Here is a 27,573-nt window from a genome sequence, read left to right on the forward strand (position 1 = left end):
ACGACCACATGTTGCTCTGACACAGGAAGTTGGTGTTGGAGATGTAACAGTTTGAAAATCTCTGTGAACAAAGTGAGTTGTCTGATGATAACTGTTATTTAAAAGTTAAGTGAATTGCATCTCTTGTAGAATATGAAACAAACAAGTTAGATCAAAGACACAGAAGACCAATGTGGATGATGAAAGCCATCTTTGACGGACAGATGAGGAGGCGGGACATCTTTGTCTAGAAGCTTTATTGATAATTGTTTACATCTCACAATGCATTCCACAAACACGGCTCCCGGCTGGAAGCTTTTTATCGTCACAATTGAAGTATGAAGTTTATCATTCACAAATATACTTGCATAACAAACAAATGCTTGAAGGTTTTTTCCCCAAAGTCACATCGAGCTGCAACTTTATTAAGATATCGGCTCCACAGACAGTATGATTATTTATTTTGTTTTCTTTAAATCCCACTTTATTTTTTGTTTTTTTTATACTTTTTAAATATTTTTCTGATGTGGATGAATGTAAACGTGTTCCTTCCGGAGTTTCTCATCACTACACAACTGCAATGACATGGAAATAACTTGTATGTAATAATCATGTTTCTGTTTGTCTGGTGAAGGTTTTTTTCTAGATGTTCGTAGCTAAAGTTACTCAGAAGCGATGAAGTTTTTAAATGGTAATACAGCCCCCCCTACACCCTCCCCCCCTCCACTGCCCCGTCAGGAGTCAAAGACGTCGTTCACAAATTCGTCCGTCATCACATCGAGTCGCCAACACGCCGCAGGTTACCGAGGACACGAGCTCGAAGTTTTAGGGACACGATGGTAAAATCACAAAATACTTCTAACTCTACAAGAATATTCATACCAAAAAAAAAAAAACACGAAAAAAGTACATAAGGTGCTGTCGGCAGCTCGCGCTCATCTCTCAACACGAATCTCTCCACTCGGCGGCGACAGGGAAAGAAAGAAGAATTCAAATCACAAGGACAAAATAAAAAAACATCCAAACCCAGCTGAAGGAGCATCAAACCTCCCACAATGCACTGGGTGGAGAGGGACAGAGGGTTGGTTCAGGATTGAAATGTGTTTCTGGGAGTTTTAACGTCACAGAAACAAACATTTCAAAACTTCATTTTAGAAATAAAAAAAGGAGGGAGATGTTAAATATCAACGTCGTCCACCTGCTTCGACTTTTCCAGAAAACAGAGGAATTCTGAATTGGGGAAAAAAAAGTGTTCTTAATTTTTTGACAAATAAAGTAAGAAGGGCTGCGTCGCCGCCAAACCCCTCCTCTCCTCCTCCTCCTGCCTTCCTTCATGTCGTCCCACCCTCCCTCCCTCCCCCACACACACCCTCCCCCCAACATCTTCCTCTCAGAACTTCCTCATTCCAAACTGCGACTTGTCGTTACTTCACTCCGCCTTGCGCTTCATCCCGGGCACCTTCGCCTGGATCCTGCAGGACGACAACATTTGAGAAGTGTGAGAAGATTCTATTTGATTTTAATGGTGAATCTTTCTGATGTAAATAAGAGTTTTCAAGTTAAAATGATAAATCATTCAATATTATATCGTTCTTCCTCTATAATTATGAAAAGTTAGCTCAGGTTAAAGGGTTAATCTAGACAGAGGTGAATATATTGATTGATGAGTGATTGAGTGTTTGCTCACGTTCCAACGATGCTTTGAATCTGGTTGTTGACCAGGGACACGTAGTGATCGATCTGAGTCTGAAACACACAGCATCAAGTTCACTGTCAGTCACTTCATTTCTTTACAGATGTTCTGAAGTTCATGGATTCAGTTGGAGAATTAGATCAAACTGTGATAGAGGGTCTCACCTGGTGTTTCTCATAGACGATCGGGCAGCTGAACACTGCAACCAGACCTGAGGAAGAGGAGAAATGTGAGGAGAACGTCAGCACTTCCTAAATGTTGTGTTCAGAGGTACAAGCTGCTGTCAGCCTCTATGTTGTTTTTATATTTGAGTAAAAATTTCAGAAAACAATATTTTAGCTGAAAAAAAAAAAAAAAGAATCTACTAAGATGATGTTAAACCACAAACTGTATTATAAATAACTATAAATAATAAAAAACAAAATATATAGAACTTGAATCAAAGACAAATTTTTCTAAGGTAAAATATATATAAATACATAATATAAATACACATGTTTACTGCATCGTTTATTCTGTAAAATAAAATGTTTCATATTGTACACCAAGGAATTGGTCCGGTCTGACATTGAAGTTATTGCAGCTTCTCTGTAATTTCAGCACCAGATGAGCCAAAGTAAGACTTGTTAATATCACACAGTCATTTAAAGAGTCTTATTCTCACGGATCATGTGACTGTTTTCTCACCGAGGATAATGAGAGTGAGCCCGTTGAACAGGCCACCGACGTAGGTCAGGATCCACATCAACACAGCAAACTGCAAAACACAGAAACATTTAAATTCAAATGTATCAAACAAAGTATCCTCGGTATCGCAGCTGCAGAAATAAGACAATAATAAAACAAAAAGCAAATGAAGACAAAACAATGCAGCTAAAGAAGTCGACAAAAGAAAGAATTTATTCTAAAACATAAAATGATTCATGACATCAGTTTCTGACTTTAACCCTGAAGCTGTTTTGATACAAACGTTCTCAGAGCTGTAATGTAAAGTGACAGTTTTCCGTTCGTGTCAATGACGAACATTAAAAACATTCGGGGGCCCGGAGCCAACATGGCCGCCAGTGAAAAGATGCCGCTGCAGCTCGATGGCAGAGGTCGACTACACACCGAAGGCAGAATAAACATGCGTGACATTTTAATGACCTGCTGCTGCAGTAGTAAATATTCACCACCACTGCAGCAAGGACGATCACAGGAAGTTAACCAGAGGCAGAGTATCCCACAATGCACCGAGACGTTCGGAGAATTTGAAACATTTCGGCCTCCTGATGGGATTAAAGAATTTGACTTTTTTGTGACCCTCTAAGGGAAACTCTGTGGCGTTGCAGTCTGATGGGCGGTGTGCAGATCTGTATTTGGACTGGAGGAGCGGGGGGAGGGAGCGGCGAGGTGACGACAGGCGTCTGACAGCTGCAGCGCTCCGAACACTCGCAGTGTAACTGTTACCACCACTGATCTACACACCTATTACAAACGCTCACTCACATGACGAGTTACCTTATCCAAATCATAAATAAATCTTCTGTCTGGCAGAGTCGAGACAGTTTCATGTGACCTTTGATGGTGAACAGATTAGGACCCATTCGATCTGAATTTAAGATTATTTAATACGTCTTAACACTGCTTTAAACAGCAAACATTTTTTACTCCAGAAAACTTCTTCCCTTTATGTTTGTGTCTTTAAACTTAAAGTTTCAGAATCTTCTAATGTCCAGTGTCTGTAATAATGACTCGTTCTCACCTTGATGGAGTCGACCAGGTCCTCGACCAGGAACAGGCGCCTCAGTTCACAGATGGTCTTGTTCATTCTGGCCAGAAACGAGTCGCTGTACTTGTGGACCACATCCTCAGACAGCGCCAAGTCACGGTCCAGGTACAGCCTGAGAGGGACAGCAGAGGGTCGGGTTTAATACAGAGCTGATGTGTTGATGTTTCTAATGTCATACGCCATTATTTAAAAGTTGGTGCCAAATATTCAATAAACTTAACTGACGGTTTTAGTTTCCTGTTAAAAGTACTGAAAGATCTTTGCAGACGGGTTTTTTGAGTCACTGTGACTTTTGGTCTCAGGGGAAAAGAGAAAATCCAGCTTCTGTTGTGCAGCTTTGATTTCTGTGAACAACTTGTAATGTGACTGAGCTCAGTTTCCACAGCTCCAGTTAATCTCAGATTAATCGGTCTTTACTGTGGGTTTAAAGGAAGCAGGTGAAAACTCACTAAGAAGGTTTTGTCAGAGAGCCAGGAGGGAGGATAAACACACAACGCACAACAACCAAACACACAACAGGGCGCAGAGGACACCTCCCCCCACTGTACAAATGTGATGCTAAAATATCCTCGGATACGAACACCGCCATCTTGTGCTGCTGACATCATTGTTAAATCTGGGAGTGGAGCCCAGTATAGAGGTCCTGCCCATACACATGCTCGACCAATCCTGAGTCAGTGCCAGCTGTCAATCAATACCTTACATCCCCATTTTATCTATATTGAAGTTTTAATAATGAATTCAAACTCATCAGAATCAGACTAAAAAAACATAACATGTCATAAATTCAAAGATCAGGCACCTTTTTCCTGCAGGAACTAAAAGTTTCTCCACTTCCTTTATCATTAAAACCAAACTGTGCCTGATCTTTCTCAGATTAATTTTAGGAAATCAGTTTTTTCCCCAGTAAATCAGTTGAAATTCATGAAATAAAATGTGACTGAGTTCACTTTGGAGCAGTTTAATGCGTGAGTAATTAAACTAAGTGAGTAAAAGGTTGTGTATTTTCTGTTCTCAAATCTTTGACATTCTGTGGAGTTGATCATATTTCCTGGGACTCACTTGAACGGGTGTCCCTCATCGGACTTCTGGATGGCCTGCAGGATGCCTTTGTATATTCTGAAGCAGATGGTGACTGAGAGCAGAGCCAGGCCGATGTAGGAGCAGACGCTGACGATGCTGCACAACGTCAGGGAGAGGAGCAGCAGCAGGCCGGCGCCGAACACCACGCCCGTGCTCTTCACATCGCGCCAGTAGAGGAGATCCACCACTGCAGGAGGAGGAAGATGATGGTTAGTGTCAATCATCCACAAGAGATGTGACTGAGCTGTTTTCTACATTTAACCATCTCAAACTGTCAATTACATGCATTTTTTAGAGTTTTGGACTAAAACAAACAGTTGTTTTTGCTATTTAGTGACACTTTTAGACAACTAGCTGATACTTGATTGTCTTACAGAAGATCTATTTTTAAGAGTAATCCACAGTTTTAGAATCAGAGTCTGGTGCTCTCACTTCTTTCTAACGCCAAACCTCCGTTATTTTTTTTTTTTTAAAAACATCACAGGATGTTAATCTTCACTCAGCTCTTTCTGGAAATAAAAGACTCAAGTCATTTTGCACTGCAACTTTTAAATCAAAAATCAATTTGTCTCTGGTTCAGGGAAAATGTGCGACAGTTGAACAGAAATATTAAGAGTTAAACCAAAGTGTCCTCAGGGCGAATCTCCTTGAGACACACAGTTCTCACTCGACTTCACTGACTGTTAAAACTAAAACCAATTTGTCTGCTTTGCCTTTCAGCCGTCACATGGGTGGTGCTCGTGGTGAGGAGGAGGAGCTTCTTTAAGTTTGTCTCCTTTATCACAGGGGTCACAAACTGTCACTCATCGGAAATTTTAAAAAACCTGCAGGGGGAAACTTGCTGCAGCTTCTGACTCATCAACATCCTCATCTCTGTGCCTTCTGGAGTTTTCTTCCACTTTCCGCCCCGACGCCACCATGATGTTAACTCAAGTGACTCAACACCAGCTAGAGGTCATCGGCTTTGAGGGTCTGATCACGCAATTTCCTGAGATGCTATGAAACAAATCAGCTCTAAGTTGAGCTTGAAACTCAAACTCATGGTTGATTTGTCTCAGCTGCTCCACGTTCTATTCCATATCCTGTCTTTGCCTTTAGGTTTTAACCCTTTGGGGTCAAAGGGCATTTTCATGTGTTGGTTTTATTAAAATACACCTTTGATTTTTTAAAGTCTTTAATAATATAATGCCAGTCTCAAAGTCAAACGAAGTATTTGCGGATTCCAGCTTCTCAATTGAACAGCAGCTGATTCCACTGACAGTTTAACAGTAAAAACCAGCTGCAGAGTTAAAACTGCAGGTGGTCGGGTCTTTCTGACATTTGGGTGCTGGAGCCTCTTCCCTCTCTGACGACTCAGACGGGGGGGGTGGTGCTGGGTGGGGGGGTCGGACAGTGCAGGGAGACAGCTGAGCTCATAACCTGGGTGCCTGCACATGCTTATATTTCACCAGGGAATTCCAGGCAGGTCAATGGACAATATTAGAAGTGAAGGAGTCGTGGGTTTCCTGCAGGCTCGCTGAACGACGAGAGGACATCGCGTTAAAGTGCACGACGGAATCAGACAGTTTAAGGTTTCTACTTTGTCTGATTCATTCAGTTTTCAAGTCGGCAACAAGCTGCACTTTAAATTTCCACTTTCAAAGAGCACATTAGACCAAACAGGTTAGAGATTTTAACAGCGACCTGACACGAAGCATTAAAGAATGATTACGTGTCTTTGTGTTATGATGGTAAACTGAATAACTTTGGTGTTGGTTGCTCAAAACAAGCATTTGTCCTTCACATCTGAACGATTGCGAAAATAATCAGATGGGTCGAGAATTGATTGGCACAGTCAACCGTAACCAGCAGCTCAACATGGAGCGCCATGTCGACAACCAGCTCTCTGGTGTAGAGTTTCACCTCCACCGGTGCATTTAACTGATGAATGGGACAGTGCAGGTCCCTGTGCTCCGGTTGCAAACTGCCAGAATTTATAGGCACAGGGAGGAAGTTACAAATTCCAGAAAGCTTTCTGATTGGACGCAGAATGAGTAAACGGCCCCGAGTGCAGGACGAGTCATCAAACATTGAGTTTTACAAGAAGAGAAAAAAAATTAACTGATTTAGATGTAAAAATACCAGGATGTTTGTTTTATAACGAGAAAGAAAAGAAGAGTTAACAAAGAGACACAGGATTCAACCTGGAAATATGGATTTTTTTGTTTCATTGGGCCAAGGAGGGTCAAAGATCTGCATCTATCTACAGGAGTTTGTGTTGATAAGCAAAGCATGAAACTGCGAACTGAGGCCTCACAGTCAAAAGGCAGGTGATGCAAGTGAAACATTTAGTCAAGTTACAAACAGCAATGTTATGCTTCTCAGTGATGTTATATCTTATCTACTGATTTGATTGATTGGTTGATGAAAGGTCAAAAATAGTAAATTCCAGTCACAGATTCCCTGGACGTCTGGGGTTTTTCCTCAGTATTGAAACGATAAATCAATCCATGAGTTGATGAGATTTATTCAACAAGTAACTTAATAGTTTGTTAAAATGAGATTTGCTGCTTTCGTCACATTTGATTATAAACTGGATATTTTGGTTTTGGGATAAATAAAAAACACAGGACGTAATTTAAGCAGCTGTATATTAAAAATCAGACAAACAGATCAGCTTGTTCCAACTATAACCAGCACCACAGTCTGAAGCTGTGTAATTAAAACACAGTTATCTTAACAAGTGACAGTTTAAAGATGGAATTCAGAGCTGCTGCCATCTCATGACAAACTACAGAGCCACTGTCAAACACTGGGTCTGCTGGAGGATATTTACACAGACAATTCCATCATATTCACAGGATTAACTGAAACACTTTAACCCGAAGTCATAAAAACACGAAATTCTGCTTAAATATTAAAACCTTCTCTAATGTTGTTTGATTTGAGTAGAACCGGTGTTTGAATCGGTGTTGGGAGCTGAACGTGGCCCGATGGGAGGCTGTACATTCAGGGAGCTTCTCGGATCAGACACCGCTCAGGGTGATGCTACCTCCGCGTTAGCCCCGTTAGCTTCCCCGGAGACAGAACCCCTGTGTGCGGGGAAAGAACCGGACCGAGCCGGCGACGCGAGGAGGAGAAGGAGGCGGAGGGGTGAGGAGGAGGAGGACGATCCACGGTCCTAATGCGGTCGCCTGGCTACATATGGTAGCGGGCGTGCTAGCACCGGAGCCTGGCTAAAAATAGACCCGTATCACAGAGAGCTAACCGCGGCCGCTCATCGCTTCTCTCCCCGCTGGGTTTTACACCACAAACCGATTCATCCTCGCCGAACCCCCGTAAAACGTTTAAATATCCGACTGAGACTCGCACCGGCAGAACCCGAGCACACCGCGGGGACAAAACGTCAAACAGTCCGGCGTGACCTCCGCGGGACTCGGCCCGATCCGCCTGCAACCTCCCCGGGCTGAGAGCAGCCCACGCTCCCGGTGCACATGCGAAACACCAGCGCGGCTACAGGCAGCGACACAACCGGGGACATAAAGAGAGAGATGCTCGGTTAACAAAAGATTATGAGCGGACTAACCCTGTTTGGCGTCCATCTTGAACCTCCGTTAAACAGCAGCTCCGCCTGGCTGACGGGAGGAGAGACCGGGGAGAGAGACACGCAGCGGGGGGGCGAGGGAGAGACATGCGCAGCTGCGTCTCCCTGGACGATCGATTCGATCAGCTCCAGGACATGATTCTAATTAAACTGATATTTAACTGAAGATAATCATTCACTAAAACACGTGTTTAATAGAGACACGTTTAAACCTCGTTTTAACAGATAATATATATATATGTGCTATGGAGGTAAATCAGTTATTATATTATACGTCTACGACTAAAAACATCTTTCTACTTCTATCCAATAATCAGCATTTCAGACCTGCAATGATTAATCAACTAATCGTCAGACAGTTGATCTGCAACCATTTAAAAAATTTGTTTTGGAAAAAAATGCTACTAAAATGAGACAAGATTGTTTTCCTTTGTCACATGTTAAAGTTTAGGGAACATCTTACAAATCAGTACAAATAAACGAGACAGTAGAAGTCATAATCTTGAGCTCTGAGAAATTAGAAAAGGCATTCGTCAATGTTTCATTTCTTAGACAAAGTGATTAATCGATTAATTGACTAATCAGCAGACTGACAGATCTTAGCCTCCAACACGTCCCCCTGAGTCCAACATTTTACACCATCACTCAGCTTGATTGGATCTGTTCCTACCAACCACAGGGAGGTGGAAACAGCATCAGCATGACGAGGAAGAGGAGGAAGAATACATAACCAAACTGTACAAGGATAACCAGGCTCCAGAAAGGCCAAGCAGAAATAAAGATGAGATAAAAGTTAGGAATTTAAATCCAACTCACTGAAACCGAGGGAACAGTGAGCGGTCATCAGAGAAATGCTCGTTTTAAAAAAGATCCATAAAAGGGAGGACAAGCTGTCCAGGAAACTCCAGGTGCATGCTGGGAAAGCTGCGGCACCAACCGTGTTAAAATATCAGCGTTTCTTCCCTGGTGTTTTAAATAAGTTTGAATTAATTTAACTGTAATCCAGATGTCCTTTGTACTCAATGCAAAGGGCCAGTGTGACTGTTTTACAGCACATTAGGTTATGATTGTACTGTTTTTATGTAAAGACCTTTTTAAATAATTATATACAGGGCTTCAGCCAATGATTCATTATTATCATGGATTTCTGGTTATTTTCTTGGTCAATCAATTTGAAAATGTAGCAAAATAAGGACATTTTTGACCTATTCAGTTTCTCTGAATGTTGACATAGTTATACTGTTAACAGTGGAGTCGCCCTCTGCTGGTGATTCCAGAGAATGCAGGTTTTAGACACTTCCACAAAGGCTTCACTTTCCGGAGCCGGAATCTTTGTCTATGATGTTAGGAGCAACTTACTTTATGTCTATATACTGATTATACGTGCTAAATATAGATTAAATGTTAGTCATTTGTGAGGCTTTACTCACGGTGCCAATCACCGATGTGCATCTTAAACTAACTTGCACAACTAAACTCCTGAATGAAGCTGATGTCTTAATCTGATGAACACATCACAATGAGCTCAGCCTTAAGAGGAAGGAGATTCATTCTGCTGCTGGTCTGACTTACAACATAAAGCCACGTTATTTCACTGTCCCTGACACAAACACACACAGACACACACACCAAATACTGCTTTGTCACAGCCTCGGAGACACAACAGCTTCTTTCAGTCGTGCAGCCACTTCATAGTCGTCGCTCATTAGAGGCTCAATGAACAACAACGGTTTGATGAACAGACCCAAGCTCAGCACAGACACACACACACAACAAAGGCTTCAGTGTTGAGATGACAAGTGACAGCAGCACCGCAGCCTCAGATGATGCAGCGACGACAGGACACATGATCAGCACTGTAAAGTGTAAACTATCTGTAAATAGTTTGTTTTGGTCAAAGAAAATTTAAAATATTAAGTTTAGTAGCCGGAAATGACTTCAAGGATTTAAGCAATCACCAAATTAGTTACTCATCAGTTCTCAGATGATCGACAGGTCTGATAAGAAGCTGATTAGATAGACAGTTCTGTTTATTGTCCTAGAACGAAAACTGAACCTCGAGAAGCAGCATTTAAGTTTTTCGTGAACAGAAACATTTTAATTAGCTTTACTCTACTTTAGCCTAGCTTATTTTAAACCACCATTTTGTTTGAATCATGTTTCCCATTTAATGTATATGTTTAACGTTATTGTCTTGTTCAGACTCGAGGGGCAGATAAACCACAAGCGTCTGAAACCTGATTCACGTTATCACAAACACTGAACATGTTCTTCAGTCTATCACAGTGGGGCCTTAAGAGAAAGCTGCCAAACTGTCTCTATTGAAAGCTCTGGTCTGACACTTCTCCAGCTCATTAGCAAATCACCGGCTCACTGTCCAATCAAGACACTGCCAGCTGACGTCACTCAGCTCACAAACCCCTCCCCTCCTCCGCTCTACCTTTGGTCACAGTGGTTGACTGGCTGACTGTCCAAAGGTCTTTTCCCTGCCAGAAAAACTGCCCTGTAGCTTCTGCAGTCGCACAATAACAAAACCAGCAAACTGTGTGAAAATATCTGCAATCATGAGTCCTCAGAGTCCTTACAGCCTCCGGGTACAAACACAAGAAAACAAGCGAGGACTCACAATCAGTTACAGCTCACCTCGTGAACAGAGTTTAACACCACAGACGAAAGACAACGAATAGGGATTTGAAAGTTCACCACAATTTCCCCTTAAATATCTCCTTATGTAGCTGTAAGGCCATTATATCCATTTAAATATTCAAACCAACACCTCTATGAATCAAATTGAAATCCTTTACAGTTTTGTCTCAAAGTTTGCAAAGCTTGTCTTGCGAAAGCTGCATTTCAATCAATGAAGGAGGGACAGGCTGCAAACGTGCTGCAACGTCCGAATCTGAATGACCAATCAATTCACATCTCAGAAGCACCAGTCTCCAACATCTATGTCCTACTGTCAGTGCATGAAAGAGGAGCCGAGGCAATAAAAACATGAGACGTCTCTTCTTGAAGCAGCTTGAACCTTCCACACAGTCAGTCCTGCCCGAGCCACAAACCAGCCAAATCATACCATGCCGTCTCCAGTGCGTTGCGGCAGACTCCTGTTTGTCCACAGAATTGTTCTCCATGCCTTCAGATCAGCAAACACATTCCACAGAGAGGGACCCAGCAGAGGCGGCAAAAGCAAACGTGTTGGAGTGAATGTGTGTGTCCGGCTGCAGGAGGAAGAGGAGGACAAAGAGGGAGGGAAGAACTCGAGCGAGGCTTCCTATGGAGGGGAAAGGGGGGTGTGACTGCAGCGAGCAAATGAAGACGATCCTGCAGGCGAGCTGTCAGCTGACTGTCTGCTGCCACCGCTCTGACGCAGCAACTATAAACGTCTCTGCCTCAACCCCGCCCCCCTCTTTCTGGCATGCTTTCCCTCCTCCCCCTAACATCCTCCCAGTCTGATCTCCCCTTTCCCCTCCTTTCTCCACCCTCCCCAAAATGTCACTCTGCTTTCCCTTCGTCACCCTTCCTCCTCCTCCTCCTGTTACCTCCTCACATGTGCGCTGACGAAGCATCGAGAAGGAGAAGAATGTTTCATCTCGGCTGATGCTGTCTAGTACAGTGTCATTCAACAGCTACACATCTCTAAAGAAAACTAAACCTGATCCTTTTTTGAGATGAGGGGTTTTGAGATGAGAATAAAGAAATAAAGAATGACTGGCTTTCTGCCACATTAACTCATTTTCCAGCTGCTGTAGTTTCCCAACAAAATGTTTTGTTCACAATGTGTTCTGAACAAAACCAGGAAATCAATTTCGACACAGTGAGAACCTGAGTGAAGCTGGTTCCGGTTTACAGACTGAAAAATCTGAGTGTATCTGACATAAAAACAAACAGAAACATGAATTAATGTTGCTTATGGAGTCGAATCTGCTGCAGAACAGACCGAGAGTGATCATCACAGTGGTAATCACAGACTCTGTCCACTAGAGAGCACCTTTCTCCTCTGACAAACCTCTCATCTCATAAAAATCCATCAATGTGACTGTTGCAGATGAGACAAACCTACAGATGTGTACGTGGAGGTAATAGAACTTCCATGTTCTGGAATCTGTTTTTCTGAGCATGATAGCGAGGCTGCAGTCGCAAGACAAAACTCATTTCCTGTGACATTTTACGACACAGTGAACTGTGGTGATTCAGTGGTGAAAGAGATGTTGCATACAGAGCAAGAACAAAGTTAGTCTCAGTGACGACAGTACAGTACAACCTGACCCTTCACCCTGATACGAGTCGGAGCACAGACTTCCTGCTGCTGTTAATAAGCCACGAGAATGACAGGTTTAGCATTTAAAATCATAAACCTGATGATCGGATGACCCTTTACTAGATATTTGGTTGTATTTCTTTTTCTATTTTTTATTTATTTAATTATATTATATATAAATGTAAGTTGAAGCCCTATTAATAGACAGAACATACAAAATTATTTAAGTAGAAAAAAGTACAGGAAGGTATTAAAAAAAAGTATCTGGTATAAGTAGAGTAACTCAGACTATCCAGTCTGGTGGACGATAAATCAGAATAGAGAAAACAAAGCAGAGATTTATGTTCAGATCGCAGCGCCCCACCTTGAGTTGTGTAACGAGGAACATTTGCTGACTGGTATCTGGGTCGGAGAACCCTTTGTGGGCCTGCCAGTGTCGCAATGCAGGGAGGAGGAGGAGGAGGCTATAATTAACAGGAGACTCCTCCAACACACACACACGCACACACTAAAGCCTGGGCAGCTCGTCCCAAAGACCAAAGTCCTCCTGCTGTAGTAACACAGCGGCCATCTGTGTGTAATCGTATGCAATATTGACTGATCAATATCAGACTGCAAACTGAGTCATCCATTAAAATGGAGACTAAGTGATGGCGTCTTCAGAGAGACGGGGGGGGGGCTATCTGACTGATACACAGTCACTTGCTTCAGTGAAATATCACATTGAGTTTGTTAAAGATTTACTTAAAACACAGGGGTTTACAGATCGGCAGCCTTTTAAGTTTTGAGAAAAAAACCACGAAGGATCTTGAATAGGAGAGTGGTTATAAATTCAACATGATGTGTACATTTACCTTTTTACCATAAGTGTAAAATAGTGAAAAAAGGAAAATTGTATAATGCAAATTCTGTCAGTCCCAACCTTAAACAAGTGAAATATTAGAGCCGTTACAATTTGTTGATCAAATGAAATTATGCGCAAACAGCTTTGATAAATGATTTCATGTTTGTCATTTTTCAAAGTAAAAATTTTTCTTGCTCTTATGTCACAATTAATTAATTTCTTTACAGATCACACGATCAATCAATAAAGGAAATGATTAAGCTTCATGTTTGAGAAGCTGGAACCAAAGAATATTTGACACTTTTACTTATGTGCAACAACTGAAAATTCTTCTTAAATGTCAAGAATTCTAAAAATGACCGGACAAAATGACCCTGCTACAGAAATAGATGGAAAGTTCAATAACCCCTTATGTCATCACAACCCAAGTTATTTGGCACAAAGTTCATCCTTATGTCACATTCAGCCTCATGTACATAAATTCTGATGTCATGTCACATTAGAGGCAGTGGGAGAGGTTGTGAAGCTCATAAATCAGAGCAGCAGCTCGTTCAGTCAGTAGCAGGGTGTGGCTGTTAGCTCTGTGTGTGTGTGAGTGTATGTGACAGTGACGGGGTGCTGGGGTCTCTGTGGTGGTGTTGGGTTTCACTTTGGCATCTCGAGTTATTTCCAGAGCAGAGAGGAGCTAAAATAAGACGTTGCGGTAAACTGACTTGAATGTGGGCAAATAGAAGGAACTTTACCGATGTCCGCCGGTGCTCAACAGTGGATTTCTCATTTCTGCATAAAGTACGGACAAAATCTTCCATTTTTTTTTACAGTGGATTTTACCAAAGCAAAATAAAGGAATATTTATACTAAAAATCACATTTTACTTACCGCATCACAAAATAAAAATGAAATAACATAAGGTGTTAGGGCTGTCACCTTATTTGAAATTCAAACAAACATTCATTTGAATAAGAGTTCCTATTCGAACTGTGAGGACCTCTTCCAATTCAAAATAGACATTCTAGATGCAAACGAGACCGTCTGGAGTACTTTGCCTCATCATCCAGCAGAGGGGCTCACCATCACATTAAACTATTGCATGCCCTCTTGACTTAACAGTAGAGTAAGACAGAACTCTAAAACTGAGGCAGCGAGGGAGTCGCCACAGACGAGAGGAGCAACACCCTCATGTGACTGCAGGGGGATTTCAAATAGATTTGAAGACAGTTGTTTGTCGTGTTAAATTAATTTGAACTTGACTTCTGGAGAATAAAGTGACAGCCCTTTCAGGTGCACAGAAATGATGTTATTGTAATGAGACAGAAATGCACAAAATGCAGCAAAAGTAAAAATCTAACTACCAATGGAAAATGCAAACACACAAATTGAAGCAAAATGCAAGGGGTTAATTTTCAAAGGAAATGCAAAAAGGGACAATGCAAGAAAGAAAAGGTGACACTAGGGAGAAGGTGATGGGATCTTAAGTAAACTCTGACTACTAGTCGGTTGGGTGGGTGGGTGGGAGAAAATAACTAAGGAGAACAAAAGAGTGAAGATGAAATTATGCCGATGAACATGGAAGTGCCAGAGGAAACTGAGGAGGATGTGGGGTGGGGGTGGTTTCCATGCCAGAACTGCTTTATTTTACCTGCTCTTATGTTCAGGTTTGGCATCTTAAACAGTTTCCCGCCCACCACGCTCTTCTTGGCAACCGGCTCCTCTGGTTTGTGGACAGGTGAATGGGTAAGCGGAGCTGAAGGTGGGGGTTGCTGGATGTCCAGCTTTTCTAGCTCGGCCTTGCTCTTCTGGTGGGATGCCTGAGTAAGGAGGCAGTAGGAGCTCTGACTTGGAGCCTCTTCTTCAACCTCTGGGGGTGGGGCTACTTTTGAAGGTGGAGCAGAGACTGGAGCCACATCGTTCTGACCAAAGCTCAGGTCATCATCCATGGGGATTTCTGGGGGCTTGGAGGATGCAAACTTGGAAGTATCAAGAGCCTCGAGAAACTCATCGATAACACCCCTTGGTGGTCGCTCAATAAACTCAAACTCCTCAGAGGATACTTCATGCTCAGAGACCTCCTCAGCCACCTCTGCCTCCTCCACGTCCATCTTCAGGTCCTCCTCCTTTGTTTCCACCTGGAAGCTCGCAGGGTATTTTGCCATTGCTTCCAGGACTGGGGACAGAGAGTCTGCTGTTGGTGACTCTGAATCTGAATCCTCAGCAGTGGTCTTTTTACTCTGGAAGTCAAGTGGCTCAAACTTTTCGGTCATTTTGGGAGAATCATGGCTTGAGAACCAATCCTTCTGTTCGATCTTGACAGATTTCTCTTCTTTGACCTGAACTGGTGTGGTTTCCTCTGCCTCTTTGACAAGATCAAAGGCGTCAAAGCTTTTGTCTTCATCCCCTGTCTCTACAACTTTCCCCTCCATCTCCTCAGTCATCTCCTTCAGAAGGGACACTTTAGCATCAAAAGCAAATGGATTGTTTGCAGACAGATTGATTGGTGGGTTGGGTGACTCCATCATTCTTCTTTCTAAGATGGGACTCTGCTCCTCCGGGGTTCCCTCTGAGGAGCCAGAGTCCATTTTTTCAGGGTTGAGCGGGGAGGTCTTCAGGATGTCTGGAAGTGATGGTGGGAGAGCAGAATCCTCCTCTTCCACTTCCTCTTCTTTATAGCCAGATGAGAACTGGTTCATTGACTGCATGAGTGAGTCAGCGGACATCTTGCTCTGCTCAAATGTTTTCCCCATGTCAATAAAAGACGGTGGGCTATCCTGGGATTCTCCAGTCTGTCCATACTGGACCAGATCGGGTGTGGGACTCTCTGACATTTTAGAAGCTCTGCTGTCAGACTTGGAGTCTCCAAAATGGGAGTACCCACTATCCGCCAGTGGAGAATAGCCTTCAAATGGGTTGATATTCTTCTTCACCTCGTACATCAAGTCATCATCTTCATCAGACTGGTTGTCGTGCAGGTCAGGCTCATAGTTGGAGGAGCTAATGGGGGCCGTATCCTTGGAGAAGCTATCCATGGAGACCTTGGAGTTGTCTTGAGATGCTAAGAATGGTGAATCCCAGTGCTCTGTTGGGTTAGAGGAGGCAAGGTAAGATTCTGGGACCATCATTTGGGGGTTCACGGGGGAGGGGCCAGTAGAGGACCTATCTGAGCTAATCAGCTTCTCCTCAGGTGAAAAGGAAACTCCACTGTCTTCACACGGATTATGAGGCCCTGGGTCTTTCCCTAAACTCAGGTAAGGACCAGCTAATGGATCTAGAAGGTCTTCCTTATTCTTACTACGGCCGGGTCCAGAGTCACCCTCTTCACGCTCCCAAGGCATGTCCTTGGAATGAATAGTCGGGGCTTGAGTGGAGAAGGAGCCAAAGGATGCAGCGAATCCTGAAGTAGGGGGCTGGTTGGGACTCTCGGTCAGAGAGAGCTCCTCCAGAGAGTCGGGGGAGTGAAGAGGGGAGAGAGGAGAGATGGGAGCAGGGGAATCACCCTTCTGCCCAAGTGCTTGAGTAGAGAGGGAGGAGGGAGAATGCAATACAACACATATCAAAGACATACTCCATTCCTTACAGTGCTCACCACACCTGGGTAGAGGTTAGTAGTTACTGAAAATATACCGAGGAAGGTTTGGAGATTAAAACTCAGCATTAATCTTGTCTGCCAACAGAAACACCAAGAAAAGTGGAATTGCAAACCATCCAACATAAACTGCAACCCAAAATGACTCACTTTGAGAGCTACCTTGTGGAATGCAATGTTTGCACCCAAAATAACAGCTTGTATTGTCTGTCTTCTGCATGTACTTCATGTTATAAAAAAGTTTATGATAGCCAACGTGTTTTGAGTAATGCAACACTCTCCATCCAGCTCAGTATGAATCTCTGCTATCACCTGTACCACAATTGATTATAAGTTGTGACCTTAGATCAAATCTCTTCAGAATACATAATGTAGTTCTGTCCCATTTTTGAATTTTAGTAATCTTGGGTTGCACCAAGGTTATGTTGGGCAGTCTGAAATCCTGTTTTCCTTCCACATTTTAAATCAACAGACAATATTAACACGACAAAGACCAGACAAGTGCTGCTGAAAGGTTGGCTGTGGCAGGTAGACTGTCCATGTAGTTTGTTGAATGATCGACCACTTGTGAATATTCCAAAATAGCCTATTTTTAAACTACCATATGATTGAATATTAGACAGAACATTACATGTATCAGATATTCATTTTGAACGGGAAGTGTCTTTGATTATGGGTCATCTGTTAACTTAATGATTCAAGACTATCCATTGTTTTCTGTGTTCATTTGTAGTGGGTGTTTCAGAGTAAACGTTCTTCATTGGGTACAATCTAACCGCAGGAGTTTCTCAAGGCTGGTGCATCTGGTTTTAATTAAATTCATGACGGGTGAAAACAGGTTCACAGAGTCTCTTTATATCTTTAGTGAACAAATTAACTCAGGGAGAAAAAAAATCTTTCTGACAGCCGAGAATTACTGTCACAGATGTTGGGCTCAAAAAGACTAAGTAGTCTAAAAAAAAATGCTGATCGTCATAGAAAATGATTCTGATGCTTCAACAGTTTTACATGAGAGTGAGAGACCAGGTAGTGGATTCTACATGAGGCCGACCCAAATGGAATTGGATTTTACAAATTGCAACACTGTTTCATCGGTTTGATGGGATCTCGTGGCCTCTTGCACAACAATGTTTCCTGTCCAGATAAAATATTTTAATCAAACGTGTGGAAAATAGGAGGGGGTTTATATTCTGGACAAAATGGTAACATTGATTGTGATAATGGTGCTTGCACTGTTAGTGGTGACAACACACGACACCCCCTGTACAATCGCCCCACTTTACTTATACCACAGGGCTTGAAGTCAATGGCTTTCATGAACTTCTTCTATGTTACATAAATAGGGGAAGACTTGCAGGTCAAACCTCCAGGAACACTTGCAGCATAATGATCAAATTTATTCTCAAGCCATTTGCTTCCATCAGAGCAAATTCTTGACAACGAGGGAGACCACAGGCCAAAACACATTAGTCTGAGTATTCGATACTTCAGTGTTGCTGGAGATTTGACCCACTATGTGCCTTCCAGTTTCCACATCCTGCACTGAAGATGGGATAAACCCCAGTTAAACAGCAGCCAGATTTTATTAAGAATTTATGAACATTTGCTTTATGTCTTTGCTTCAGAGAAAGTGGTCTAATCACATAGTAAAAGACTGAGGGAAGCCCTGAAGCAATGCTGGAGGAACATATAATCAGTTTATGGTGCATTGTAATGAATTAGAATACATTTTTTTATTTTAATCTGAAAAGTAATTTATAAATTTAACTGACATCTCCATTTAGCAAGTAGAACGTTAGCTTCTAATAGGTGGTGAAGTGTAAGGCAGATGAAAATCGTCCCAGAGAGCTCAAAAGTAGCTCTTCAAGCTCTGGTAGATATTTCTGATGTACAGGAACATGATCAGAACAACAACACATCAGTCAGACTGGTTGGGAGAGCAGACTACCGGCCACAGTTGAGATTTGTCAGCACATGTCTGGTGATCCATTTACCACCCTGGTTGGACGCATCGTGGTAGAATAATTTTTGCCCCAGGTCTGGTGCCAATAAACCATGCCCAATGTTTCTCTCAGTAGATAATGATTCCTCTCAAAGGACTTTTGAGAAAATATTGTCAGAAGAAAATACATTTTAAAACGTAAATAAAAAAGTCAGGCCTGAGAAGAATCATTATTCCTCTATAAACTACTTCTAGGTCATGACAATCTAATCTACAACAGTAACATGGGAGTCAGAATGCAACACAAACAAGCAAATGTCAAACATCAGATTTAGTGTTACTCAAATCCACAAATGTTACAGCGTCGCACATGCAGTGGGTTATTCTCGCCACTCGAAATTAAGTGACAGCACAGCAACAAACAGGGGAGTGAACTGAAGAAGTGGTGAAGGGAAATAAAAGACGAGGAAACAGCGAGCAGAGAGAACTTGCCTTTAGGGAATTGCATCAGAGGATGAGGCTGAGCTTTAGAAGGAGAAGGTACATCTGTGGAAGAAACAGAAGAAGGCAGCAAAGAGTGAATTCAGATAGTTCGAAAGGTCAAGAGAGGACGACCAGGGGAAGAGACAGAAATCATCTTCCATAACAAGAAATGAGGTAGAAGATTCAGAAAGCATAATGTGGAAATCACCGCCCTGAACTTTAACTTGTGAAAAAACATGTGCAGACCTGTGTGTTGAAGAGAACCAGAAGGAGACACGTGGGAGGCTGCAGTCTATACTTAAAAATTTAAAGGAGAAGTATGACACATGATTTGAGTGTGTAATGTTACCTTTCCCTCAAGTTCCGAGACTATCATACAGAAGCTACACAATTTGTTTATAGTAATCGACTGCTTATAGTCATCACTTCGGCATGGGTCAAACCTGGTCATTATAAGCCGTTTCCAATGTATTTGACATTTTCAAAAGAGTCACTGGTTTACTTTAAATACATGTTGTACTTTCTCTTAAGCAACATTTTCTACAGTATGGTATTAGTACTTTTTACTTAAGTTAAGGATCTTACTAATTCTTCCAGCATTGTGGGCATCAAAGCTCAACATTCATAAGATGTTTAACATGTTTCTGGATATTTACAGTGCTTACTCAACAGGTTCTCTCAGGTATGTGAACATTTGTTTAAGGTTGGTGGGGGGGGACAGGTCAGATAAGGAGTGACAGGAACATCTGTGTCATAGCGTGACGCAGACATTACGGGTGGCGTTTACATGCCTGAGAAAGATAAAGAAGAATGGATGCAAAGCGGCAGCACAGGAACAGCAAGAATCAGTTCAAATCCCATCTGTGATGGAGCCAGAGAGGAAACTGAGCATCTGAGCTGTTGCGTAAGTTCAACCAAAGAACAGTAGGTTTATTTATACATGGTAAATTAAGTTGAATGCAATTAAGAGACGACATGTGGAAAACAGGGCTTGTTGCCATTTTGAGTCTCTTTACCAAATCAACTTAACTGCATGTGTCCGAAGTGAGAGACCACATGAGGAAAATGCTGCCTCAAAAAATTCCACAGACCCACGAGTAACTGCTACAAACTAGTGAAAATAAAAACAAACAAAATACTCCAACTGCAGAACTTCATCTCTTCCATCTCTTGTTTTTAAATAACGAGTAGAATGGTACGAGCCACCAGGGGGCAATCCAGATGATTTGGCTTCACTTTTGGGAGCTGTCATGTCCCCCATTTTAACACTTGATGCAGTAATTAATCATCCATTATGCAGCGTAAATGATCTTTGCCTCAAGCTAAATAATTTGACTTCATGCCTCAATCAGAGAAGCTTGATTATGGACCAGCTTAAAAAAAAGCTCCTTCCGAAAACAATGAGTCCCTGTGTGCAACCCTCCCCGTGGCTGCGGCCTTAAGACTTAATCTCTTAAGTAATTAGGAAAATACAGACAGGAAAAAAGGGGGGGTGCTCTTAAGCAAGGCACTAGATCACTAAAAGTTAAAAGTATTTAAGATTTGACTATTTGCTGTTTTGACGCCAAAGATCAAAACAGCAAATAGCTCAGCTTTATTCCTGGGCCACATCGGCTGCGGTTCAGCTGTGGAAAATCGACAGGACCTCGACTTCGGCGGCTGAACCGCAGCCGGTGTGGCACGGGCAGAATTCCTCCTTCCACTTATCAACTAAATGCTTGATCAAGCTTTGACAATCACAGTCAGAAATCTGCATGAATCAAGAGAAAATCTTAGGTTGATTATCAAATTTATTGCTGTTATCAACATCAAATGCTTCAGAGATTTAGCTTGAAATTCAAATTTACAATACTGATCCAACAGTGATATTAGACCATAATGATTCTGCTTATTAGGTCGTTTTGTTTGGTTACCTCTGCTGTCGAGGTTTAGCCTCAGGTGATGAAGACCTAGGATCAAACCAATGACACACATTTAGAATAAAACTAAGTCACTATGACATTCAGTGGATTTATTGATTGTCAGACCATGTTCTGGCACTGGGGACTGAGATCAGCTGTAAGCGGAGATCGTCCGGACTGAGTAACCTGAGAATCAGCTCAGCTCACCATGGCCCTGGTCAGGTTGCAGCCGACACTTCTCCATTTAACATTAAGTGATTTTGATAGACTTTCCATTTAGGATATTTAATGTATGAATCATTTCCTTCTTGATATCACTATAATTCCAACTACATTAACGACTATGCCAGAGTTGAGGGATATGACTGGTTTCATTTCTTTGTTTTATTTAAACAGACAAACATTTTAGATTTTAGTTTATTGAATTTAATAAGACAATGAGTTTAGCTGAGACACTATTCTGCAGATTAATTAATATTGTCGATTTGATGGGTATTTAATGAGCTGGTTAGGTTTAGTTGAGAACCACAAAATCCACAGTGTCACTTCCAAACTCGACCTTCCACGAAGCAGTGACGACTCAAACGCCATCGCCGTGGTAGGTTAAGGCTGCACGTGCTGGGGTATTTTTCTCCTCTTTGAGCTATAAGTATCTCACAGCTCGACACTGACATATGATGACTCCAGGGCAACGCTTCACCTGCTGGCATCTTGTAACATAAAGAACTCAATGTACAATTCCCATCGAAGCCCTGTCTTCTTCAAATACAGAACGTGCTGGTCTTTCCTTTTATAGATTTTTAAAAGGTCATTTTGCATCTGCTGAGGTAAGAATTTGGCAAATCTAACAATTTTCCAATGAGAGCAGTTTATTTTGAGTTTTGCTGGTTGGTTAAGAGACAGACAGACAATTGATTTCACCCCCTCTAAACCCACGGTCTGCAGAACCAACAGTTATGTAATTCTACAAAAAGAACATGTATTTTAAACAATTAAAAAACCCTCTGAGATGTGGGGTTTGTAGTGTTTGTGGCTCAGCATGTTTCTACCGACTGCTCCTTCACTTTCAGCAGTTTTGACCTGAGCCTTTTGTTTTCTGATTGGACTTTGTTCCATTGGCTCCAGGGAACAGAGAGATGACACAGAGCCAGACACAAATTGGCCTCCAGCAAAACCAAAACCCGGTCCTGACTGTACACTGCCAGTCTGCCTGGCCCTGTGATAACTGCTGCTACTGTGTGAACTGCTGGCATACATACATGCTGTTATTCACATGAGAAGGACACGCCTGTTCTTCTGTGCACCTGGAGGGTGGGGGATGGGATGTACAGATGGATTTACCAACATTATTGAAGAAACACTGATGCTTAAAAAAAACATTAGCAGGTATTCATAGGTTTATTAAATGTGGGTAAACCCTCTAAAAAAAAAAGACTTGTGCGTCACAAAGGTGCCAGAAACTGAGAAGTTCTCCACCTCGGTATCTTGTCAGCGTTGTATTCAACACATTTTATCCAAGAATAAAAAAACAAATACGACACAAACGTCCGTCATTTACGTGCCAATTCCCCGAAGATCAAAGTACGTCACAGCGTCAGTGTCTAGACTAAAAAAATAAAGAAATGAGCTTGTTCACCTGGGTGTCATGTTTCCATCACTACCGATCGGAGCCGATTAAAACGTGTGTCTACTGCAGAGTCATCTGACCCGGGAGTGAATGCTGATTGTTTCCATTCACATTGCAGACACTAGCCAGATGTAAGCAGGTTTTTGACCACTTGAAAAGGGGCTTGAGTCCGACATTCATCTATAAATTCAACATCTGGTTTTTCCTGTCGCTGCTACTTATTATAAATTAATCAATTATTCAGTCAAATAAAACAAAATCATTTCCAGCTCCAGGAATCCACTTGTTTACAAATTAAACAGATTTTGTAACAGAAAAATGTTCCCTCAGCTCAATGTTACGACCTGAAAATCAACATGAATGTGACGCATCAGCACAAGATGGGTAAATAGCACATCTTCTGGAAACGTCTGCACTTATCGCAGCGATAAGAAGCCAGATTTAGAGCAGATTAACATGTGGTTCTCATCATAGTCAGGGGCGTGTCTCACTTCTGTAAGGCTGAGCCAGCTGCTGTGTTGGCAGAGTAGAAACAACAGAACGGAGCCTGGTGGTGTTACTGATTTGGGTGGAGGGGCTCGGACTCCGGAGCACTTAACCCCACTTGTGCGTCACTTTCACCAGGATACAGAGAAAACAACAACACTGGACTGCGCACACACACGCTCATTGGGCTTAAGCCTCTGTGACTGTGTGTCTGACATCTCCCCTCCCCGTCTAATCCACCTGACCACATCACAAGCTCTCCACAAACACACGCTGACGGATGTGGGTGACCCAAAAATAAGATGTAGGCCGGTGGTGACCGTTGAGCCCCGTGCAATTAGCCGGCCTGTCAGTAGCACTGTCCGACGGGTGGGGACGGAAACTTACTTCAGATATTTTTTATAGGAATCTGTGTGATGCAAAGTCACAGCAGGAGTCATCAGATCAGACTCGTGAGCATAGAGATAACAGAGGATTTGAAAAGACGGGTTGTATCTGTCAGTAACACACTGTGCATTTGAACCCACATATGGTTTTATGTTTAGGCCTACAACCAATATTATTGATTAACTGATGAATCATTTTGCCTATAAAACCTTAGAAAACAGGGAATATACCTGATAGAAGATCTCAGGTTCTTCAAATGTTTTACTTTATCTGACAGACACATTCAGTTTATAATGATATAAAACTGTAAAAGGCAGTTAATCTTTCTAGGATACTAATGTTCAACCAGACTCTTAAAAAAGGGGGCAATGTGTAAGTGCCTGCTACTGCTACATAGCCTGTTAGCATTAGCAGCTGTTTACTTTCCATTCAAGAAAAAAAACAGTGAAAGTTGAGCATCTAAATTTATTCTTTTATTCAACAAGTTCTATATCAAAAAAACAATATCAAAGTGTTTTGCTTCGATTCCTCGAGTTTACTGAGGTTGTTACCCAGCAACCCATGGCCAGTCTTATAATAGCGAGTGACTGTCACGCCCAGGACCGTCATTGTGACCTTTTGTCTTCTAAACGCAACGATGGCTGAAGCTGTTGAAGCTCAAGAGTTGGTCTCAACCACTCGATCCCAACAGGAAACCACATTCAGCGGCAGAGAAATCGTACAAATAGCTGCTTTAGAAACAGTTAATTTTAAAAATGCAATGAAAAATAAACCCTGGAATACTAATATATGTGCATTACTGTTACACTGTATATATTTTGTTCACATTGTTCATATTTCTATTAGCTTGTATCGTGTTTTGTAGATTAAAAGATTAACTGGAAAAGTAACTGGCTGATTCATTGCTAATGAAAATAATCCTTAGTAGTAGCAGTCCTAGCCCCATTTATCCTTGAAGAGGGAATTTTTATTATTATTATTATCTTGTAAATGATATGTTGAACATGCTCTCGTCTTTTGTTCAGACTGCGGGGCTTTTAACCAGAGCTGATGGTTTATCCACCTCCATCAGTGGCCTTGCCAAGCAGCCCCACCCTGCCCCTGCTGCCTGCTAGAGCCCAGACAGGCCTGTTTACCTCACACATCTCAGGGAACAACACAGCTCCACAATATTCACTCCCTGCAAATCACAACAAGTCACAATAAGGCCAAACGTGATCAAAAAGCCGTTTAACGAGGATTCAGAGCAGTGATGGCTGTTTGTGGAGGACAGAGGCCTGTGTGGCTGAGCTGCAGCCGGGTTTGGGGTGTTGGTTTGGGGCGGAGATGGAAGTAAAACATGAGGTTTGCATGACTCTTTAACAGAATAAAACTCGTATCGTGTGACTGAAAGCGGCGAAGTGAGTGCGGGGGGGGACGTGGAGCTGCAGAGGAGCCGACAGGGAGGGGACGCAGAGCGGATTCCTTTGTTGTGACTAATCTCCGGGTTACAGCTTGAGCCGCTAACTCCCCGTGCATCCATCATCGGACACAGCATTGTCTGACGGGCCACTCCTTCGCCCGTCACCCGAGCCTCTGACACATCACAGTCACTTGACATGTGCTCATTTCCACCGGGATTAAAACGACCAAACCCAGGGTTAATAAACAACTGGGCCCGGTGGGGGTGACGTTATTAGCTTTAGCACCGGGGAGCACCGGGCTGCTGGCGGAACAAACACGTGTTTTTATCTGTATTCGAGTGGTTTAGCTCAGATGTTCACCTGAGCAACTGGTGCTGCTCATCGTTAGCTGCACCCAAAATGACAGGAAGAAAGGGAATGGCGTCCGATAAAGGAACCGTGGCTAGCAACGGCGGGTAGCGGCACCGAGCAGATGGACGATGACATCTGAAACGGTGGATTGATTCCGCATCTTCCCGTGAAATGGTTTTAGAATCGTATAAAAAACATATTTCTGGGGTTAACGGAGGAAGTTTATTCGCTGCTCGCTGGGGGATAAGCGGTGAAAAGCAGCGGCTCGTCCCGGCCACTGCTGACGCGAGGCTTGTGGGTGAGAACAGGTGGGCCGCATCGCTGCAGCTCAGCGGGACCCGGGGGCCACGCTGCCGCCTCCCGCACCGCTCAGCCCCGGTAGAGAGGCAGCAAACGTGGATTCGTGTCGTTTTCATTCACAGCGAATAAAAACTCGCGTGGTTAAAAGTGTGATTCCTTCATTCACGGCCTCTTCCAGGCGGCGAGCGGCTGCTGCCCGTCACACACCATCCGCTCGCCTCAGGGTAGCAGCACTAGCCCGCTAACCGGGCTAACCTGCACCGCGACCGGGCGACACGAAAACTCAATAATGTGAAGAAAATGCCGCAGTTGGACTCGATTTGACGCCCAGCGGTGGGTTAAGTTGGTTAAACCGACTAAAGGGTGATGTTTACACCGCGTGTATTCACCTTCACGTCGGCGTCTGGGCGAGCACACGATGCTAACCCGCATCTGAGGCACGGAAACCGGTTAAGATGATGAACAAAAAAACCCGTTAACATCCAGCTCAGCTGAATTTCCATCAAACCGGTGGAACATATTAAGTTAATAAATCTGATGAAAATGTTAAAACTGGTTTCCACTTTCATTCTCTGTCATTTCCCCGTTGAAATACTCACAAGATGCAGGAGCCGGTGGTTCCTCCGTCACCGCAGGTCGCTCTGCTGGCTCTGCGGGGGCTGGGGCTGCTTTCAGAGCTTCAGCCGCTGGGAGGGCGTCGCTCTTCGGGGCAGGTTCGGGCTCGGGTGCAGCCTGTGGCTCCGGGGAGATCTTTGTGCTCTCGGGTTCGGCTTTGGGGACATAGATTATGGGCTCCTCTGGCATAAAAATGGGCTCTGGTGCAAAACAAGCGCTGGTGGAGTCCGGGAAGGGCTCCAGCACCTCGGGCTCGGGTTCCTCCACCTCGGGCTCGGATTCCTCAAACTCCGGCTCCGGTTCTGGCTCCAGTAGCTTCACCGGAGAGTAGGGGCTTTCTGTGACCTCGTGTGGCGCACTGTCCTCGGCAATGTGGCGGTCCAGAGCGTCCTGAGCTCCGCCGACCAAGTCCACGATGTCATCCAGGCTGAAGAGGTCCTGTGTGGGCTGGTCCGGCTCGGCCTGGTAGTGGTGCATCGCCTCGCTGAACAGAGCCGTGGAGGAGGAGACCTGCTGATCCTCGGTGTCTGCCATTTTTATTTCTCTTCACAAAGTGTCTCCTGAGGTGGAAAAAGTTTCAGACCCGCTGCGTGTGGGTTGAGTAGCCGCCTGTAACAAACTTCCACCGAGACGATCTGTGACACGTTGCCGGTAACTCCTTCAGGTGAGTTTTGCTTCTTTGCAACGGACAAACGTAGACAAGTGCGCCGCACCACAGCTGCTCCAGAATCGGACCCGAGTCCCGGAGAACCAGCGTGAAGTTACGAAGTGGAGGAACTCGGCCGACCAATCACCTGCGGGATGACCTCTGAGTGAGGCGGACTGGGGCCAACCAGAGCCGTCTTATAGGTTGACCCCGCCCCCAATCCAACCTGTTAAGTAGAGGAGGAGCAGAAAACTGAGTCAGACAAACTTCATTACATAACTGCTGCAGGACCACGTACTTTTACTGAGTTCTGTACTTCATGTGCTATTTCACACGTTGTCCTGTGCACAGCACAGTGAGGGTCACACATGGGGGATGCACACGAGGGGAGCAAGGTTCACCTCTCTAATGTAATTGAAGAGAGAATAAAGTTAAAATATTGTGAATAAAGTGGAAATGTTGTGAATAAAGTGGAAATGTTGAGAATAAAGTTAAAATGTTGTGAATAAAGTGGAAATGTTAAGAATAAAGTTAAAATGTTGTGAATAAAGTGGAAATGTTAAGAATAAAGTTTAAATGTTGAGAATAAAGTTTAAATATTGAGAATAAAATTGAAATGTTGAGAATAAAGTTTAAATGTT

The 27,573-nt window shown here is 43.2% G+C and overlaps 1 protein-coding gene across 7 annotated transcripts; it reads right to left on the reverse strand.

Moving 5' to 3' along the window:
- Window positions 1-219: 219 nt before the first annotated feature.
- LOC118118811 (reticulon-4) lies at window positions 220-27,087 on the reverse strand. Of its 7 annotated transcripts, none has more exons than XM_035172213.2 (9): window positions 26,271-27,087; window positions 19,226-19,279; window positions 14,851-16,716; window positions 4,506-4,713; window positions 3,417-3,555; window positions 2,360-2,429; window positions 1,837-1,883; window positions 1,667-1,725; window positions 220-1,451 (listed from the first exon to the last, which is right to left on the reverse strand). In XM_035172213.2, the coding sequence occupies exons 1-9, from the start codon at window positions 26,818-26,820 to the stop codon at window positions 1,409-1,411; spliced, it is 3,036 nt and encodes a 1,011-aa protein (XP_035028104.1). In that variant the 5' UTR covers window positions 26,821-27,087; the 3' UTR covers window positions 220-1,408. The 7 variants fall into 7 exon arrangements, with proteins under 7 accessions (XP_035028104.1, XP_035028105.1, XP_035028106.1 ...); XM_035172214.2 differs by having other exon boundaries at window positions 14,851-16,284; window positions 26,271-27,085; XM_035172215.2 differs by lacking the exon at window positions 14,851-16,716 and having other exon boundaries at window positions 26,271-27,062.
- Between the last annotated feature and the right edge of the window lie 486 nt (window positions 27,088-27,573).

Source organism: Hippoglossus stenolepis, chromosome 12 (genome assembly GCF_022539355.2).
Source record: "Hippoglossus stenolepis isolate QCI-W04-F060 chromosome 12, HSTE1.2, whole genome shotgun sequence".
Taxonomy (NCBI): domain Eukaryota; kingdom Metazoa; phylum Chordata; class Actinopteri; order Pleuronectiformes; family Pleuronectidae; genus Hippoglossus; species Hippoglossus stenolepis.